Source organism: Sylvia atricapilla, chromosome W (assembly GCF_009819655.1).
Source record: "Sylvia atricapilla isolate bSylAtr1 chromosome W, bSylAtr1.pri, whole genome shotgun sequence".
Classification (NCBI taxonomy): Eukaryota; Metazoa; Chordata; class Aves; order Passeriformes; family Sylviidae; genus Sylvia; species Sylvia atricapilla.
Genome location: NC_089173.1, coordinates 6,182,436 through 6,202,838, shown reverse-complemented (window position 1 = coordinate 6,202,838; position 20,403 = coordinate 6,182,436). Strand labels below are relative to the sequence as shown.

At 51.5% G+C, this 20,403-nt stretch overlaps 1 protein-coding gene and 1 long non-coding RNA gene across 2 annotated transcripts in view; both read right to left on the bottom strand.

Annotated features, from left to right (window-relative positions):
• LOC136373384 (uncharacterized) overlaps positions 1-20,403 on the bottom strand; it is a 455,798-nt gene that overhangs the window by 377,202 nt on the left and 58,193 nt on the right. The window lies entirely within an intron of this gene.
• The window catches only part of LOC136373362 (ephrin-B1-like), a 90,567-nt gene that overhangs the window by 47,484 nt on the left and 22,680 nt on the right, over positions 1-20,403 (bottom strand). The window contains exon 2 of the mRNA XM_066338270.1: positions 1,778-2,055. Within this exon, the coding sequence (XP_066194367.1) occupies positions 1,778-2,055 (278 nt within the window). The remainder of the gene's footprint in view (positions 1-1,777; positions 2,056-20,403) is intronic.

Below are 20,403 nucleotides of genomic sequence, written 5' to 3'. Positions count from 1 at the left end.
TTGTCTTTGAGGTCTCTCTGCAGCCTGAGAGTCCTAGAGGCTCAGAGGACCCCAATTTCAGCCCTCATTAGCTCAAAGACCATGCCAGTGCTTGAACTTGATCCCCAAACACAGAGGAGCCACTGACTGAGTGCTTCAAGTTGTTTGCCTGACCCAAGTCTGGCACTTTGGCCTCTCTTCCAAATTTTTGCCCACTACAGGCAAAGCTTATATTCAGTCAAGCTTTCCATCAGCTCAAGGACAGCAGAAGGGCTGAACTTTGGGGTCCCAGAGCCACCAGGCTGGTGCCAGCTGTGGTAAGGGAGATGGGAGCCTACATGGGAGTTGTGCTGGGGCTTTTGGCATCCCCAGCCCATCTGGGGCATCTGGGCTGGAACCAGGGTGTCCTGCCTCCAATGGCTTCAAAGCTGGTGTCCCTCAAGTGACATGTGTCCCCACGTCTGGACAGTGACAGTAACCACTGCTCTGGAAGAGCCTGACCCTGGCCCAGTGACTCAGCCCTGCAGAACCTGTGGTCACTGCCAGCACTGAGCCAAGCTGCCTCTGCAGGTTGTGGTGCCAGGTCGTCCCTACTGTCACCTCTCCTGTTAGGGAAACTTGCCTGGCTGACCATCCAGGAGCCACTTTAGCATCTCCACAGCCACACAGGGAACAGAGCCCCCTGCGAGCCCTTGCCACCACCTGGCAAAATTTGCCATGACAGAAGTGATGAGGGCTCAAGGCTGACCTGCCAGAGCCAAGCCCGGCTGCTTCCCCTGCATCAGGTTTATTCCAAATTATTGTGCAGCAAGATTCCAACAGCCCCAACCAGGCTCGCTGAGGACATCCAGACCAGCATCCTCAACACAGCACCATGCTACAGCACAGCCCCCCCTTCTCCACTGCATGCCACAGCCTTGCTGCCCCCTCCCAAAGATTCCAGGCTAAAAATAACCTGTTTCCAGCAGGGAACACACCGCTCCCACGGCCGGGCGCTTTCTCCCACACAGGCAGTGACCCCTGTGCCAGCTGCTCACTGCAGAGCCCACAGCACACAGTGAGGGGAGCTGAGCCGTGGCCCACGTGCCCTTTGCAGTGCATCCAGCCAGGTGGGGACAGCCAGGCTGAGGAGGAGGGGACAAAGAGAGAGCTGGCAGTACTGCCCAGACACTGCTGAGCTCCCCCTTCATCCACACCAGAGCAGGCACAAGCAGATACATTTCTGTGCAGCAATCCCCTGCACGCACAGACCACAGGCTGTGAGAAAATTCCAGCCTCCTTCTCTCTCCCCTCCATAAAATGTCATGGTGCACTAAGACACAAACAGAACGAGCCAGTGTGCAGAATTTTTCAGCCACTTCGATCACATCTCATCACACACTGGACACCACCAGCACTTCCCGGTGCTGGGGCTGCTCTTGGAGGCAACACCCAGGAATAAGGACAAGCATCACCATTCCTCTTTCTCTCCAGCCCCAAAGCAAAACCCTACAACACTTCCAGCAAAGACGGCAGCAAAAAATAGGCTCCAGGAATGACAGCCCTCCAGGGCCAACCCCATATGGGGATGTGCTCCTGCTCCCAGCAATGAGCAGGGCAGGGGACACAGCACAGCAGTCAGATAGGGACTGGTGACCCACTCGGTCAGTGACACATTCCTCCCCCTGCTCCCATCCAGCGGGACATATTTTCCGCCTGTGTCAGCTCTCTGCACCAGCCAAGTCACACACAAGCGCCTGATGACACTCTTCAGGCATCTGAGCCAGGGTTGGCAGCAAGGAAGAGGAGGGCAACTCACATGTGATGAAGTAATCCTGCTGCCGCTTGAATTCCAGGCCCATGTAGTTGGGGCTGAACTCCTGGAACTTGATGGTGAAGCGGATCTCCTGCTCAGGCCGGTTGCACGTCACCAGCACGTTGGGGTCCATGACAGTGCTACAGGCATCTGCCTGTTCCTTCCTCACCAGGTACAGCTTATAGTACTCATAAGGCTTGGACGGCTCTGCCTTGGGGCAGATAATGTCCAGTTTATCCCCAATCTCTGGGTAGATGACCAGCCCCTTCCCAGTCATGAACCTGGAAGAGAGGAGGGTAAGAGGTTACCACATACTGGAGCAGAGGCCACACCAGCCTGGCCCACCCCACTCTGACACCATTTATTTTGTGCTTCTGCTCTGCTGCTCCCCCTCTGTAAGATGGGTTTTGACACCAAAACCAAGTTCTCTTCCCTCACCATCCCAGCCTGTGCATGGAACCAGCACAGGCTCCTGCTGACAAAAACAGGGCTGGCTTGGGTCAGTCCTGCTCGCCAGCCATGATGAGGACAGGCACCCTTCCCAGCCCCAAGCCTGGCATCCAACCGGGAATGAGTCTTCCCACAAAGGGTTGGGAAACGCCGCAGCTCTGCCTAATGGCCAGGCAAGGAGCTTCCTGCAGGGACAGGCAATAATTAGGCATAGGGAAAAGTCCTGACAATGGGGCACAGGGAGGGATCCCGTCCATGCCCCAGCTCCCTGAGGAATTCCTGTCCTTAAATGGAAGGGAAGGAAGCATCCTGCAGGACAACTTCTACCGAGCCAGGCTCAACAGGCACAGTGTCTGGAGCTCAGTGCCAGCTGTAGCAGCAGGGCAGACACACAGACACCATCTGCACTTCGCCTGCAGCTTGCTGGGTCAGAGGAGAATCCCAAGCACCCAGGGCATAGCACAGGGATGGCAGGCACAGCCCCATCATGGAACTGGATTTAGAGGGGTTATGGGTCCATCCTCCTTGCTTGGCTGCAGCTCCACCACATCAGCTCCAGTAGTACCCAAAGCAGTACAGTGGGGCAATTGGGATGGATCATCCCGACCCCAGCACCACTGGCACAGCAGCACACGGCAGGGAGTTTTGTACAAGCCATGATTCAGGCAGAAGGTGACCAGGAGAGTGGGAAACCTGGCCCCTGGAGGGTCTTTAGGGACACAGGTGGAATGTAGAGCCTGCCTCCATCCCGGCACTGCGAGCAGGTGAACCACGCTTTGCTTCACACTACCAAGTAGGTCACCTGGCCAGTGGCCAGCACCCACTTCCAAAGACTTGGGAGTGATAAAGGCTTCTCCACCCATGGCCAGAGCCCTGACACAAGGCTGGAGCAGGAGGCAGGAGCAGCCCCTGTCCCTCCCTCCCCGCCCAGCCACAGACACGCAGCGCAAGTGAACACTTGCACGGGTTCCCACCCCGAGAGGCATCTGGATCCCACACTCCTTTCTCCACGGTTGGGCTGAGTCAGAAGTTTCCTGGCACAGGACTCTGGAGTGACTCAAGCTCCCTCCTCCAGCCCCTGCCAGCTCCCTGCTGCCCAGAAGATGCCAAACTAGAAGCCACAAACAAGTCAAGCAGATGTCTTGCACCACCAGAGCAGGAGGAGAAGGCTCCTATCCACCCTCATCTCCATACCAGGAGGACCTATCACACCTCTGTGGCCAAAACCTTGGCCAACACCTGCAAACCAACTGGTCCCTGGGCCACCAGACTGTTGGGATCAGGCCAAACAGATTTGTAAGCAGGGGAGGGGCCATGAAGCAACCGAGGGAACTGAGAACCTCCCAGCACCACATCCTGATGGCACCTCTTCATCTCAGGAACTTCAGGACCAAGGCCTACCTTTGGTTTATGTAAGGATAAAACAAGGAGGCAAATCCCTTCCACGAATGCTCAGTCTCAGCTCCAGAAGCACACAGCTCCTGTCTAGGAATTAGCCCAGGAACATCTTTCAGATCCAAGCAAACATGGAGCAAGACAGAGCCGCTTCCCTGTGCATGGAGCTTTTGTGCTTCTCCCTCCAACCGCTGTTCCCCACCAGCTGCATACCCACCTGCACACAGACCGTTTTCCCTTTGTCCTCCAATTTTCCTGATTTTTTTCTCCTCCATTTCCCCTCTTATCCAACAGCAGGGCTGTTTCCAGATGACAGCCTGGGCAGCACAAGAGAGGAGATAAACCTGAGGCATGTGCCTCAAACCCCTCATACAGTTCTTCCAGCTTTTCACCACACACAGAGACCTTTATTTCCCCCAAAAATTCTGCTTTGTCACAAGAACAGCTTGTGATGATTGTCCTAGGGAAGACCAACAACAACTCCCACCATGCCAGAAGCTGGTTCTCCAGGAAATCTCTTTTAAAATACACAGTGAAAAGCAACATTTATCACAAGAAAAGGTGAGGAAAAAAATCCAAAAATTGTCACATGTTGCCTTAATGCAGGATTTCAGCCAGTTCTGGAGATGAGGAATTTTAGTTCCAAGGGATGGCTGAAGACAAAAAGGAATTACACTCTTGACTTGTCTTCACAAGGACATGTCTTCAGATTTATCTTAACCCAGAGGAGTGAACAGAGCAACTCTTAAATTAGTAGGGAAATTCATCATGCCCTTAGAGCATTCCCTGTAATTTCAGGGAGGGGGAATCTGCTGTTCCTCTGGAAAATACAGCTTGATTTCCCTGTTTTAAGGTGGGAAAAAAAAAAAAAAAGATAAAAAGTAAAACTTAGCTCAACCTTAAGGCTGAAATAACTCTCAGCATTAAGAATCACTCTCCTCTACCTTGCCTACCATGTAGGAGGAGAAGGATAATGGTTCCAGCTTTATTCCTGCCCCATCCCTGAAGTGTCCAAGGCAGATTGGATGAGGCATGAAACAACCTGGGATAGTGGAAGGTGTCCCTTTCCATGGCAGGGGGTGGAACTGGATGAGCTGTAAGGTCCCTTCCAACCCAAACCATTCTGGGATTCTGTGATTGGTACCATCACCAGTTCACATGTAACATCCCAGCATCCTTTCTCCTGGTGTCCGTGGGGGTGGGAATGATTAACTACAGCCATTAAAGCTTAAAACAAGTATTTTTTGCCAGCTGAGCAGTTGGAGAGGGCTGGCAGCTTCATCCCTAAAAGCCCTTGAGGTGATTTTTGGGTGGCACCCATGGCTGCCCACCCGCAGAGCCAAGGGACCATCCCGGCCATCCCAGCCAGGCATCCCCCAGGACCACTCCAGGCCCCCAGTTCCCAGCCCTGCAGGTTCCTTGGGAGCGATCAGGTGGCAACATCCAATTTCCTGATTGTTTTGGGAGGTGTTTTCAGATGGGAAAGGTGGAAAGGGGATTTGTGAGCCTTGTAAGCTGATTCCTCTGAGTTGGATAAACAACAGGAGCTCTGTTGGCAGCAGGATGCCGGGATGCCGGAGCAGGCAGATGGGATTAAAGTGCAGCCTCTCCCATGCCCTGAGTTGGGGGGCTGCTGGTGGGGCCTCCAATCCCTTGCAGAGCCCCCCTCACTTCCCCCGGGGGTCCAAAATGCAGGATCTGATGGAGTGACCAGGGGCTGCAGGTGGGACCTGCTGGAAGAGCCATGGACTCAGCCAGGGCCCAGTATCAGAGGCATCCCAGAGAGGGTTTGCTGGGAGAGGAGGAAGAACACAAGCTAAGGAGGAAAACCGAGCAAGTTTGGCCAGAGCACGATCAGGAGTCATATTGGGTATGATACCCCACTCCTCCACACCCCCTTCCCATGCAGGCACTTCTCCTCCATGTGGGCACACATGGATAGACATGGATGAGCCAACACATTCTCAGCAATCCTGCAGACAAGTCATCTGGAACCTTAAAATCCAACAGTCCTTCAGCTCTTTGTTAGGGAAGACTGAAAAATGGCTTAAAAATACAATTTCTTAAGAGAATGGGTTGACACATTTTCCAACTGCTCTCCCCCTGGATCCAGGCATTCCTTGCACCACGTCAAGCACAAAATCTCCGGGACAGCATCACCTTTCCCCATGTCCACAGCATACGATGCCCCTAACCTGATTTCAGGCTTGGCAGAAACAGAACATTTCCCAAGAACCTTCTCCTTGGAGAAGATGTTCTATTGCTGATGCTGACATACATATAAGATGACACATGCTAAATGCTGTTTGCTTCAAAGAAATCAAAAAATAACTGAATCTTACATGGAGGACAAGTATGTCTGGCAGGGAAGGCTGACAATGCCCAGCAGAGCGAGACCTGCAGGAGCTGGGAGGTTTTCTTGGTGTCTGGGCAGCTGAAGCCCCCATGGGCCAAGCTCTCCACACCAACAGAGCATGAGTCCTTCCAGACAGATCACAGCTCCCACCCACCAGGAATCTCCTCAAGGAAAGGGATGGGAAAGGGCCAGATCCAGTAAAAAAAGCCAAAGATCCATGTTCAAACTGGCTGTGGGATCCTGAAAAACACTCCTGAACCCTGCAATTTGCTGGTGCCCAGCCACACATAAATCCAGTCCTGCCCTCTCTGCCTCATTCGTCCAAGCTTCCCTAGGACACAGCAGCCATGCCCAGGCACTGTGGACTCTCTGCCACTGGCCAGAAGAATCAGTCCTGTCCCCAGAGCTGTTTTCCAGACCCCGATGTCACAAAACCACATCACACTCCTGCCATTGGAGGGTCCCTGCACAGTTCATCCAAAGCTCCCTTGGTGAAACTCAGCTACCTCTGCCCTTGCCAAAATCTGTATTTTCACCAAGAAAGAGAATTGAGAGGTCAGTAGTAAAAACTGGAACCTAGCTTAGGTGAAGTGGGAAGTCACGGGTCAAACAGCATTACCAGACAGGGACAACCACATGGTCCCCAGGGAGCTTGAGATGAGAACATCAGATATCCCCTATCACAGGGAGAGGTTCTCCTGCTGACACCTGGAAGTATCAGTGAGACAGTGCAACCCCCACTGACCTCACTTCACCTCTCCACAGTCAAAGACAATCAAACCAGAGGAATTACACCCTAATCCCAAAAGGCCCATCTGATCCCAGCACACCAACATCCACAGCCCTTCCCCAAAGTGGTGCCAGTACGCAAAGGCATAGCCCCTTTCTCCTATTTGACTCCCATTCAGCTCTAGGGAACAAAGATACTCCATGGAAGGAAGTTAATTACAAGAGGAATGAAAAGGTTCCTCCCTCTGTACCTGTCGCCTTCTCGATCGTCCATCGCGCCGCTCATCACCACAAGAGGGTAAATAGGAGCACACAAACCCCCACGCTCTCATATCCCACTCCTTTCATGTGCTCCTCTATTATTAGTCTTCTTTAGAAGAGCCTGCCATCTTTTTTCCCCCTGCTAATCTATGGATAATTATTTTCCTTGCCCTGCGGCAGCCCTCTTCTATTTCTGTTCTATCCTTTGGAGCCGAGGTAGCCACACAGAGCCAGCAATTCCAGGTATCTGAGAGCAGCTCATATCTCCTCCACTCCTTTGATCTCTGCTGTTCAAGGAGATATTTTTCACCTTCCAGCCCTCCCAGCTCCTCACCATCCCTGGGAGAGGGAACAGCCTCTGCTGATCCCCCCAGGGCTGTCCCATCCAGTCACCCTCCCAGATACACTCTAAGGCCCTTTTTTTTCCTCATGTCAGATTTAATGAGGCTCATTCAACCCTTCCAAAGACAAAAGGCCCTTCTCGTTTCCAAATGGATTTACACGATACATCAGTGAGGCATAAATGGGTCTCCATGGCAATGCTCACTGGCCCCTCCCCAGCTCTGGGATGCCATTTTCCAACTCTGCTGCTCCCCAAAACCCTTTTATTGCTTTCCTGCCAGCTGAGAGGCTCCTTGCAAGCTGGTAACCCCCCCACCCCACATCTCCGAGTGCCAGGGGTGACATTTTTTGAGGTGAAGTTACAAGATGCCCAAGTCAGCATCTCCCTGGCACAGACACCCCCAAAAGCTCCACACTGTGACTGACTCCAGGTCACAGTCAAGCCAGGGTTGGGATTGAGCAGAAGGGATGGAAACACCAAGTGCCGGGGAAAATGAACCCAAACTGCCCCTCTCTGCCCAGAAAGGGGGGTGATGTCCAAGGCAGTGTAGTCTGTCCATGCTCAAACACCAGCCCCAGTCACAGCGTGGCTCCCAGCACCTCTCCGCAGGGAAACCTGTGGTTCTGGGGATTCCCATGGCTTTGGCAATGGCCAAGAGGCCACTCCAATGCTTCACACAGAGATTTGGGAAACAGGAGCCTCATGTTCAACACTTTGGACTGTAACTCTCCCCAAGCAGCCTCAAACACTGAAGGCTGAGAGAGCACCTTGCTTACCCTAAGCAGCCCTGGAAGCAGGGAAGGTGGGATGCAGGGAAGGTCTCACGATAGCTCCTTGAGCTTTGTTCACAAGTTGCAGTCACTGCCATAGCTATGAAGACCAAGCCCTCACCCAGCATGTGGGGGACACACCAGAGAGGCCACTTTTCCAGGAAAATACCCACCACTGCTGGGTTTCTCAAGCAGAAAGTTGGGAGCAGGATCCTGGTTTCAGCTGCAAACCTGCAGCTTGTGGACAGGTCTGCTTTCCCCTCCTGCATTCCAGAACCCTTCTCCTAGGGAAGAGTCACACCAAGGTTACTACCAGCCAAGAGCAGAGGAGGGTTCCAGGCATCAGGATGCTGGGAGAACAGGTCAACAGGCTTCAGGAAAGCTGACATGGATGCTGTGGGATGCCAGTCACACCTCAGCACCCACAGGCAGCAGCTGCCACCACAGCTGGTGACATCCCTGGCCCCAGTGACTCAGTCCTGTGCCACAGCAGGGCTGCAGGAAGAGCTTTCTCCCTGAGCTATCCCCATAATTACAGCATGACCAGGGAGAGTATCCAAGTGCCAGACTACCCACCAGCCCCAAGGAGGATGACAGATCACCACCACCAAAGGCAGCACCCACAAAATGAGAACATTCTCCTTTGTCCCATCGTGGGCTTGGCCAGGATGTATCCTGATGCCAGCCCATCACTTCCAGGGACAGTTGCTGACCACTCTCATGCCCCAAGGAGGAGGAAGAAGAGAAGAGGGAGAAGAGGGAATGCTCCCAGCCCTCGCAGCAGCCGGGCCTGCCAGGAGCAGCCATGTGCTGCTCAATCCTCCCAGGTCTGCGCACACTCCATGCACTCACACGCTGCACCTGAACGATCTCAATCCAAACCTAGTGAGGGAGGGAAACAAAATCTGCTGCTAATTGAGGGATTTTCGAGTAAATTTAATTAGGGCCAAAGCACTGGCACAGGCAGCACTCTGCAGCCACTGGCATGGGCTCAGGGGACCCCGGGGTCCTGGCCATGCCCACCTGGGGTCCGGACAGGGAATGAGGAACACCGGGAGTCCCTCAGGCTCACCCCCGTTGCACACCCACCCCCCCAAACCCGTTATTTCCCAGCACAATAAGCACCTCCAGCAGTGATGGAACCAAGAGCTTGGCCAAAAAATAGAGGAAGAAAAGCCGTATTTTCTCCCTGGAGTCAGATCGTCCCAATCTCCCCTCAGAGGAATTAAGAGGGGCCGAGTTATCTAATTAATGCTGGCAGAAGCAGGAGGCCGAGGGCTGGGGGGCGGCAGCAGCCCACAAAGACGGCATGGGGAGTGGTTTCCCTGCCACTGCCACCCCCCCACCCCCACCCCCCCCGCCGGCAATGGGGCCCCACGCTGGGAGTGAGGTAAGAGGGGATTCAAAGGGGGGTTTGTCAGAGGGTTTGTTTTTGGAAACGGGGGAGGGCAAGGGGACAGGGCTTGACAAGAGCTGACAGACAACTGAAGAAAACCATAAGGGCCATGAATGGCAACACGGCGCTTTAATTGGCGTAGGAATGGAGAGAGAAGTGAGACAATGAGGCTGTGCGGCAGCGGCGGGGCCGAGGTGTGGGCACTCACCTTCTACCCACACTTCTACCCGCACCCCAATCCCTACCCCAACAGAGCTTGGCAGCTGAATGCTGCAGTGTGACCCCCATCCTAAAAAACACCATCTAAAACGCACAGGGAGAACATGGAGGCAGAATGACAGAGCCTAGCACACATCAGGCATCACAAAACCCTGACGGCGCCAGGAGCGGCACAATCCCAGCCTCGGGATGCTGCAGTTATTAAATGATCCATCGGAAACAGCTCATGTTCCCGCTCGGCTCCATGCATTTTCCGGCTTCGGTTTGGCCACTCGTGCTCTGGCTACAGCCCCGCTCATCCGGAGGACAGGAGGCCGGGAGAGAGAGAGGGAGAGGCAGGTTAAAAAGGAACACGGTTGGATCAGCGGGGTTCCTACTCCTTCCCTGACCCCTCCGAAATAAAACGGAGATTTCGTCTCCCGGTTCCAAAGCAAAGAATTACTTTGGCAGGGGCTGCGGCGGCGGCCGGGCGCCCACTTGGAAGGGAAAGCAGCAGGAATATGCCCAAGGAGCCCAAGACAAGCCCTCCCCGCCAAGCCCCGCTCATTCTCATGCAGATCAAACCCAGTCGGGACAGAACGGAGGCAAACTGCAGCCCCCCCCTCCCCAGAGCAGGGCTGGGGGCACAGGGAAGGGTTGGGTGGGGGGCTCAGCACACCAGATCTGACACAAACCCCAGTGTTTTCATTGATTCCCCCTCTTCCCACCTCTCACTTTTCCATCTCAGTTGGAAAAAAAAGAACTGAAAGCTAAGAGCCAAGAGCTGAAGTTACAGCTGGTAGTTGGGCCTTAGGAGAGAGGGAGCCCTTTCCTTCCTTAACCCCAGGATCTGACACCCCACTTAACCCTGCATCCCACAAACACAGTTTGCAGCTGGAAGTCTCAAATCTCCCCATGGGACAGTGACTGGGTGCTCATGCCGCTGCATTCCAAGGGGTACAGAAGGGCTCCCCAAATCCCTCAGCTTCTCACTTCACTGGCCACCTCCAAAGCAAGGGAGAGGAGCCACCAGCCTCCCTCATTTTTCTGAGAAATATCAGAAAAATAAGGCCCACACATGTCCTGGGGAGCAGCAGAAACCACAAGGTCTCCTGGATTTTCCCCTGGCTCCCAGGAGCCCCTCACAGTGTCCCAGGGCTCAGATTTCCATCCCTGGAGATCCCACTGAGGGCTGGGTGACAGCTCCAGAGCACCCACCCAGGTCCCTGGGGCTTTGGCTCAGCCCGGGGATGCAATGCTGTGGTTTGAAGGATTAATCCCAAGGTCAGAAACTGGGCAGGGAAGAGCAAACCCTGCGGAGGGTTCCCCAATCCCAGCTGCGGGATGCCCTGCCCTGCCCCGACAGGTCTCCCGGGTTTCGCCAGCCCCTGGTCCCAAGGGAGCAGCATCACCCCCACCGCGCCTCCCTGACTCACACTGGGCCCTTTGATCCCCCTGCTCCCAGAGCGGACAAACAAGTTCTGGCATTTCAGCTCTGGCTCCCGTCTGGAAGTGCCATCTTCCCCAGCAGCTGCAAATCACCATCCCTCAGCCCTGACCTCATTACTGAGAACTTGTTTGGCTGCCACTGGGGGTTATTAAGAGCTTCCTAATCCCTCCTTCCCAACACAGGCCATGTGCACATCTGCCCACAGCTGCCCAACCCAGCATGAAGGGACCTTGATTACCATCCAGTTCCAACTCTGCCATGGGCAGAGACACCTTCCACTAGCCCAGCTTGCTCCAAGCCCCATCCAACCTGGCCTCGGACACTTCCAGGGATCCAGAGGCAGCCACAGCTTCTCTGGGCAACCTGTGCCAGGGCCTCACAATTCTCATAGGGAAGAATTTTTTCCCAATATCACAGAATGTGTAGGTTGGAAGAGACCTTCAAGATCATTGAGTCCAACCCAGCCCTTACACCTCAACTAAATCATGGCATCGAGTGCCACGTCCAGTCTCTTTTTAAACACATCCAGGGACAGTGACTCCACCACCTCCCCAGGCAGACAATTCCAGTATTTAATCACTCTTTTAGTGAAAAACTTCTTCCTAATATCCAACCTATATTTCCCTTGACACAGCTTAAGACTGTGTCCTCTCGTTCTGTCAGTTTCTGCCTGGAGAAAGAGATCAACTCCCAGCTGTCTACAGCCACCCTTCAGGAAGTTATAGAGAGTGATAAGATCACCTCTGAGTCTCCTTTTTTCCAGGCTGAACAACCCCGGCTCCCTCAGTCATTCTCCATATGGCTTGTTTTCCAAGTCCTTCACCAGCTTTGTTGCCCTCCTCTGGATGTGTTCAAGCATCTCAACGTCCTTCCTAAACTGAGGGGCCCAGAACTGGACACAGCACTCAAGGTGTGGCCTCACCAGTGCTGAGTACAAGGGAAGAATGACCTCCCTGCTCCTACTGGCCACACCATTCCTGATACAGGCCAGGTGCCATTGGCCTTCTTGGCCACCAGGGCACACTGCTGCCTCATGTTCAGTCAGCTGCTGACCAGAACCCCCAGGTTCCTTTCCTCCTGGGCACTGTCCAGCCACACCGTCCCCAGCCTATAATGCTGCAGGGGGTTATTGTGGCCAAAGTGCAGGACTTGGCACTTGGACTCATTAAACTTCATCTTGTTAGACTCTGCCCATCCATCCAACCATTCCAGATCTCTCTGCAGAGCCATCCTACCTTCCAACAGGTACACTCTCCCAGCTTAGTGTCGTCTGCAAACTTACTTATGAAAGATTCAATAGCCTCATTCATGTCATCAATGAAAATATTGAACAGAGCTGGCCCCAGCACAGACCCCTGTGGGGCACCACTGGTGACTGGCCACCAGCTGGATGCAGCACCATTCACCACCACTCTCTGGGCCCAGCCACCCAGCCAGTTCCTAACTCATCAAAGAGTGCTCTTATCCAAACCCCAGGCTGCCAGCTTATCCAGGAGTATGCTGTGGGAGACAGTGTCAAAAGCCTTGCTGAAGTCCAAATAGACAACATCCACAGCCCTTCCTGCATCCACCAGGCAAGTTTCCAATCATCCGGAACCTCACCAGTGAGCCATGACTGATTGTAAATGATGGAAAGTGGCTTTGCAAGCTCATCTTCCAGTTCACTCATCACCCTGGGGTGGATCCCATCTGGGCCCATAGATTTATGAGTATCCAAGGATCTCAGCAGTTTTCTGACTGCCTCCTCCTGGATAATGGGGGGACCATTCTGTTCCTTGACACCATCAACGAACCCAGGAGGACAGTTGTCCTGAAGGCAAGTTGTCTTCCCACTGAAGACTGAGGCAAAGAAGGCATGAAGCAATTCTGCCTTATCCTCATCTGCAGTTACTAAGTTCCCTTCCTTATCCAATAGAGAACAAATGTTGGCCTTACCTTTCCTTTTACCATTAATATATTTGTAGAAACATTTTTATTATCCTTTACAGAAGTTGCCATTTTGAGTTCAAAGTGAGCTTTGGCCTCCCTAATTATTTTCCTACATGCTCTAGCAGCCCCCTTAAATACTTCCTGAGGGACCTGACTCTCCTTCCAAAAATGATACATCCTCTTCTTATTCCTGAGTTCATCCAAAACCTCCTTGCCCATCCAGGCTGGACGTTTGCCTCATCGACTCCTCTTTCGGCACACAGGGACAGTTTGTTCCTGTGCCCTCAAAATCTCTGTTTTGAAAAACACCCAGCTTTCCTGAACTCCTTTGTTTTTAAGGGCTGCTTCCCAAGGAAGTCTCTGAATAAGTTTCCTAAATAGGCCAAAGTCCACCCTCCAGAAGTCCAATGTAAGAGTCTTATTGATGTACCTCCTGATTTCACCAATTATCAAGAACCCTATAATTTCATGATCACTCTGTCCCAGTCGTCCTCCAACCACCATATCTCCCACCAGCCCATCCCTATTTGTGAACAACAGATCTAACATAGTCCCTCCCCTGGTGGGCTCACCTATCAGCTGCAACAAAAAGTTATCATCCATGCACTCTAAAAATTTCCTGGACTGCCTCTTTTCTGCTGTATTAAGCTCCCAACAGATGTCTGGCAGGTTGAAGTCACCTACAAGAACAAGGGCTGATGATCCTGGAACATTCTCCAGCTGCTTATAGAATAAGTTGTCTCCTGGTTGGGTGGATGATAACAGACTCCCAGTAGGATGTCAGCCTTGTTGGCTTTCCCCTTAATCCTTACCTATAGGCATTCAACTACATCTTCATTGGTTTCAATACCTATGGCATCAAAAGCCTTTTTAATATAAAGGGCCACCCCTCCATCTCTTCTCCTTTTCCTGTCTCTTCTAAAGAGCTTGTAGCCATCAAGTGCAGTGCTCCAGCTATGTGAGTCATCCTACCACGTTTCTGTGATGGCAACTACATCACAGCTTTGCTGTTGCACCATGATCTCCAGCTCTTCCTGTTTGTTACCCATGCTGCGTGCATTAGTATACATGCACTTCAGCTGGGCTACTGATTTCACCCCTAACTCAGGCTTAGCACCCTTGGGTCTGCTTCCAGGCAGCCCAGCTGCATCCCCTTCCCCCTTCAAACCTAGTTTAAAGCCCTCTCAACGAGGTCAACCAGTTCCTGAGCTAAGAACCTTCTACCCTTAACAGAGAGATGTATGCCATCTGGTTCCAACAGAGAAGATGCTGTAAAAGTTGACCCATGATCAAATGTCCTGGGTTGTAGTTTAGGATGTATTCTATCACCATCTTCAGTTAATGGCCCATCAATGCCTTGCTGCATGACTCATAGATAACTCCCTCTGGGAATTATCTCTCTTTAATGGGCCATCAAGAACCTCCTGGATGACTCATCATCCCATTGTGAGATGCTCCGCCCATGGGAAAGAGCCAAGCATTCTCACCTGGATATAAGCTGGGATTTGGGACAGTAGAAGCAGCCCTCATCCACTGGATTCCCAGAGGACTGGAGGTACCCGACCTTTCTATGAGATCACTGCTTTGGGAAGACCACCTCATCTGGACTGCTTCCATCACCCTGATCAGATTGTGTTCTGACTCTGTCAGTGGTTTTTTCTTTTTGTATTGTTGCTTTTATTTTATTTTATTTTTTTCCTTTTCTTCTCATTAAATTGTATTTCTGACTTGGAGCCTCTCACTTGGTTTGTTTTCAAACCACAACATCAAATAATCCAAAATTTTGTCAATGACACCAACCCTTAAGCCACTTGTTAACAATGTGAGCTCTATTTCTTTCATAATTTTTCTCCGCCGCCAAAGGAACTGAGCAGAACACTACCTGGGTCCCTGTATTATCTATCATGTGACCCAGTGCCCTAAAGTCCCTTTTAATTGCCTTGGCACTCTTCTTTTTGATCTCATCATTGCCAGCCTGGAGTATCAGCAGTGGGTAGTAATCAGTGGGCTGAATCAGCCCAGGAAGTCTCTCAGTAATATCCTGTACCCAGGCCCTAGGCAGGCAGCAGATTTCCAGTGGGATGTGTCTGGGTGACATATGGGGCCCTCTGTTCCCTTCAGAGGGGAGTTACCTACTATGATTACCCTTCTTTTCTTCTTGATGCTAGATGTGGAGATCTGTCTTACAGATGAATCATAATTGGGAGGCTCACTGGGCAGATATTTTCCCTCTAAATCATCTAACTGGCTCTCTAGATCCAGGGCCTCATGCCTATTCTGAAGTGGCACCTGGCTGGGGGATGGGGGTCAGGAGGAGTTTTTATTATTACCTCCCCGAGCAGGGACCCTTATCCACTGCCCTTCATTTACCAGGTGCTGTTCTATTGCTTGGGAGTGGGACGCATATGAGTCCTCTGAATCTTGATGGGCCTCCCTTAAAGATGGAAGAGCTGAACTCCACCAGTCTATTTCCTTTCACTTTCCCTGATACTCCTTAATCGTTCAACTTCCTCCCTAAGCTCGGCCACTAGTGAAAGGAGGTCATTTACTTGCTCACACCTCAGGCATGTCTCCTTCACAACACCCCCTGAAACAACCGATAAGCTCAAACACTCTGGGCAGGAATGGGTCTGTATAGACATCCTTTTTGGAGGGCTCCACTTGGTCACATACACTAGTACCAACCACAGTTTTCGACTGTGTTGAAACCATTGCTAACAGAAATCCCAAGACCAACCAGCCAGTAGAAACACCTCAAACAACACACAGCACACCTTATCAGCAAGAGAACTAGCAACCCTGCCTGCTTGCCCTGCCTGCGCGAACTGCTGCACAAACTGCTGTGGCCACACCCCTGTTTGCCCACTCCTGTTCGCTGTGCTCCCTAGAGACCTCTTATAATGGGCCACTCAGCCACCTAACCCTGCCCTGTGGCAGTGAAAAGCCATTCTCTCTTGTCCTGTCCTCATCCAAAGTCCCTCTCCAGCTGTCCTAGAGCCCCTTTAAGCACTGGAAGGGGTTCCAAGGTCTCCCCGGAGCTTTCTCTTCTCCAGGCTGAACCAGGTCACCCCATGTTCCTGCCACCACCAGCTCGCTGCACTCAGCTGCCCCAGACCTTCGGCCCCGCTCCACAGGGGTGGATGGGGCTGGGTTAGGTCTGAGAGAAAAAGCTAAAGATGAGTCACAGGACCTCAAAAGTTTATTTGTTCTCTCCCCTCTTGTCCTCCTGCACAGAACTGAGCCATCACCAAAGTCTGGAGAGTCAGCTCTGCAGGAAAGCTGGATCCAGTCTCCTCCAGTCCTGCTCTGGATGTAACTAAGCGGGGCAGAAACTGCCCCTTTAATCCCAAAACCTCTTCCCAGTGCTGCCCACACCCCTCTTTACTGTCCTGTTCAGGCACAACAGCCCAAATTTTCTCCATATCTACACCAAAAAGATCCTCCTAAAGGTTTCACCACTGGAAGGAGTTGGGACACTCGTGCTCTCCCTCAGCAGCCCTTCCACTGCTCCCAGTTTACCCAGCTGAAGGCTGATGGGAAGAGCAGCAGCTGAGGGAGGGACCAGGAGAGAGAGCACAGTAGTGTCAGGTTTTAATCCCTCCTCCAGTACAAAGAGATCTGGCTTGTACTTGCTTTTATTTTTAGGCCAGATTTACATGTACAGCTGAACTTCATTCCAAAGTACAAATTCCAGCTAGGAATGGGAGAGGAGAGGAACCAGAACCCAGCACTGGCTCTGGTGTCACAGGCACTGACAGAGCCAGGGATCTCGGGGCTGATGCTTCTTTCCATCCCCAAGGATGTCACCAGACTCTGCCGGGACACACGGCTCCCACTCCCAGAGGGAGCTTTCACAAGGCACTAAGCAAACCTCGTGTTTAAACCTAAAAATAACCCAACCCTTGGGCCTGGGGGGGGGAAAGAGGGCAGAGCACCTAGCCTGTCCCACTCCAGCGCCAGCAGTTTCCAATTGCCTGTGGATCGGGAGTGTTCCAAATCCTCTCCCTGAGACAAAATCCTACGCCTTGCCACCCACACTCATGGAAGAAAACTGGTGAGAGCCGCAGGAGAGACCAAAGTCTCCCCCAAACACATCCTGCCCCCCTGCTTTGCTGCCAGATGCGATCCCCCAGAGCCTTGTCCTAAGATCCCACTAACTCCAGCATTCCCAGTGGCAGTCCTTGCCTCACTCAGTGTGTGCCACTGGGCTGAGGCCACGTTCCTGCCGTGCCACCATGCTGGGAGACTGAGAGGTCTGATGCTATCAATCCAACAGGAGTTTATTCCAAGGCTGGTGTCTGTCTGTCCCACTGACTCTGCAGGCAGAACCAGTCCCCAGTCCCCAACACAGAGCAATCCTCAAACCCACCGGAGCTGTGAGAGCAGAGACCAACCCCCACCTTGGAGCAATGTTTTTGGGGTGCCCCCTAAAAAAGTGGATCCTTTATCCTGGCTTGGGAAACCCCTAAGTGAGCAGCACCAGTGCTGTTGTGAGACCTCCTCGTCCTGCCCTGCAGCCCCTGGCAGGACTTACCCACACAAATCCCTCACCAGTATCCAAATTTCCTCCCCGACCCGCAGGTCCTCCATCCTGCCATGCAGCTGCCAACCCCTTGCAGGATTCACCCCACAAACCCCTCGCTGGACCCCAGATCTCCTCCCTGACCTCCAGCTCCTCCATCCCTTTCCTGCTTCCCTCTCCCAGAAAAGCCCTTCATGGGGCTCTAGCTTCCAACTATCCCACTTCACTCCAATTCCCTCAATCCATTTAAGTCTTTCTTTGCATGTAAGGTGTTTTTTTCTTTGCCTTTCTCTTTTTTAACTTATTAAGGAGAAAGTTCAAACCATTGGCAGTGTCTGCAACACACTAATTTGGAACTTAGTGTGGTGTCAACATTACATTAAGTATTTCTGTCAACCATGAGAACACACCATGTCTGTGTAAGAAATTACACCAGCAATTATAAATAAAGAGGCATGTAAAACTAAAAAATAATGAATTCCCAAATGGTAACTGACATTCTTATTAGGATTAATCTAATTTTAGTAGACTCATTTATATCCTGCCTCTGGATAAAAAATGAGTTTAAATTTTAAAACCTGGATAAAAAGTGGCATTTTTTTAAAAAAGTACTTTTAGAAGTTACCCTGCATGATTAAGCAGGATGATAATGCGAGGAAGCTTAACAAAAAATGTGCCATTAAAGGAGATATTTGTTAAACAAAATGAAAGCAGAGATATTTATCAAGCCCAGCAGATTATTCCAGGGTAACTGGACCTGGCATTGCCAGGTGTTGCTTGTGGTCACAAGTTAATGGAGAGAAAATTGGGAATGGCAGATAACAGGGAAAGGGCAGGAGTTTTGCCGGGTGCATCCTGCACCAGCAAGCTAGGGAATGGCAGCACTGACAAGAGCCATCCATAGCCTGGATGAGTCCATGGACTCATTGGACATGGACAGGCATAAGGCAAAGCATAGGAGTCACTCACAGACTGGGAAGAAAAACCCCAAAAGGTGAGTCAGTTCAACATATCAAAAAAAGAAAGAACATGAGATGGAACACCAAGGCCCTTCCCAAGGTTTGCCGAACACCAAGTGGGGCTTGGCCCGTTCCAGCATCGCCCAGCCCCCCTCCATGGCACTGGCTTAGATGGGCTGTTAGTACAAAATGTGCCCTTGGCCTCAAGCTCTGGTGTTGGCATGTTTTAACTCCATGGCATTGGATAATTTGATTGACACAGGTTCTGGCAGGACACTGGAGTGTCTCTTCTCCCTGTGCCAGCCCACCACACACTTCCTGCTACATCCATCTCCAGCAACACCTCACCAACCCACAAATCTCCTCATCCATGGAACCAGCCACCCCAAATGAGGAACCAGCCAAGAGACCTCCAGGTTTGCCTGTTGCTCCACTGTCCCCACATCCCCCACGTGTCCATGACCACCACATCCTGTGGGACACTGCGGAGATCCCAGCCATCCCAAGGTGCAGGACATGGAGGCAGGAGGGCACAGGAAGCCTAAGTGGCCAGGATCAAAGCCGGGGCACCCACAGGGCTGGGCTCCCTCCTCTAACAGACATCTCCACATTACAAGTGAATTAAGCATGGAAGCAAAGCACCTATTGTGGTTTGAAAACAAACCAAGTGAGAGGCTCTAAGTCAGAAATACAATTTAATGAGAAGAAAAGGAAAAAATAAAATAAAATAAAATAAAATAAATGCAACAATACAAAAAGAAAAAAACCACTGACAGAGTCAGAACACAATCTGATCAGGGTGATGGAAGCAGTCCAGATGAGGTGGTCTTCCCAAAGCAGTGATCTCATAGAAAGGTCGGGTACCTCCAGTCCTCTGGGAATCCAGTGGGTGAGGGCTGCTTCTACTGTCCCAAATCCCAGCTTATATCCAGGTGAGAATGCTTGGCTCCTCCCCATGGGTGGAGCATCTCACAATGGGATGATGAGTCATCCAGGAGGTTCTTGATGGCCCATTAAAGAGAGATAATTCCCAGAGGGAGTTATCTATGAATCATGCAGCAAGGCATTGATGGGCCATTAACTGAAGATGGTGATAGAATACATCCTAAACTACAACCCAGGACAGCACCAAAAGATTTAAGAATATGTGGAAAGAGTTAAAAAGCCAAAGAAGAAAAAAAAAATCCCAGGCTGATTATTTTATTTTCTCCTGACAGTTTGAGCCACAATGGCCAATAAATCCCAATTATGGATTTAAAAAATGATTCCTGCAGACACTTGGACCATCAAGGCAATTCTGGGCTCCCATAACTCCTGGTTTATGATGGTCATACATGTCCATTTTCCACAGAGCCAAGCATTTCAATAAAATGACCATAAACCTAGATTAGAGATTAAAGGACTGACTCAGAAGTTGTCAGAGGAAGAAACAAGTTTCCCTGCAATTGCTTTGCTATTTTTACCAACCAACAGTTTGGCTTTTTGATGGGTTTATGCCAGCAGTAAATTTTGGGCTGCTGACAGCTCGGTGTGTGAGACGACTGAAGGCAGCTGCAGGGAGGTGTGGGGAGTGAAATGAATAAAATGTAAGAAACTCCCATTTTTGACACAGTCTGTCATTTGTTAGGAAGGTTATGCTGTTTAAAATGTTATGCCAGTTGTAACCTGTCTGTTAAGGAAGTTATGCTGTTTGTACCAAAATTTGTACCCTCAAAACCTTATTCCAAGTTGTACATCCCCCCTAAAACCCCATGTTCCCTTCCCCTTCCGTCAGGCTAGACTGTCACCATTCCTGCCAGCTCCTCGAACTGCCAGCCCCGCCTAATAGGAAAATCAAATGACTTCCATGGTGCACCGCTCCAAAACCAAAG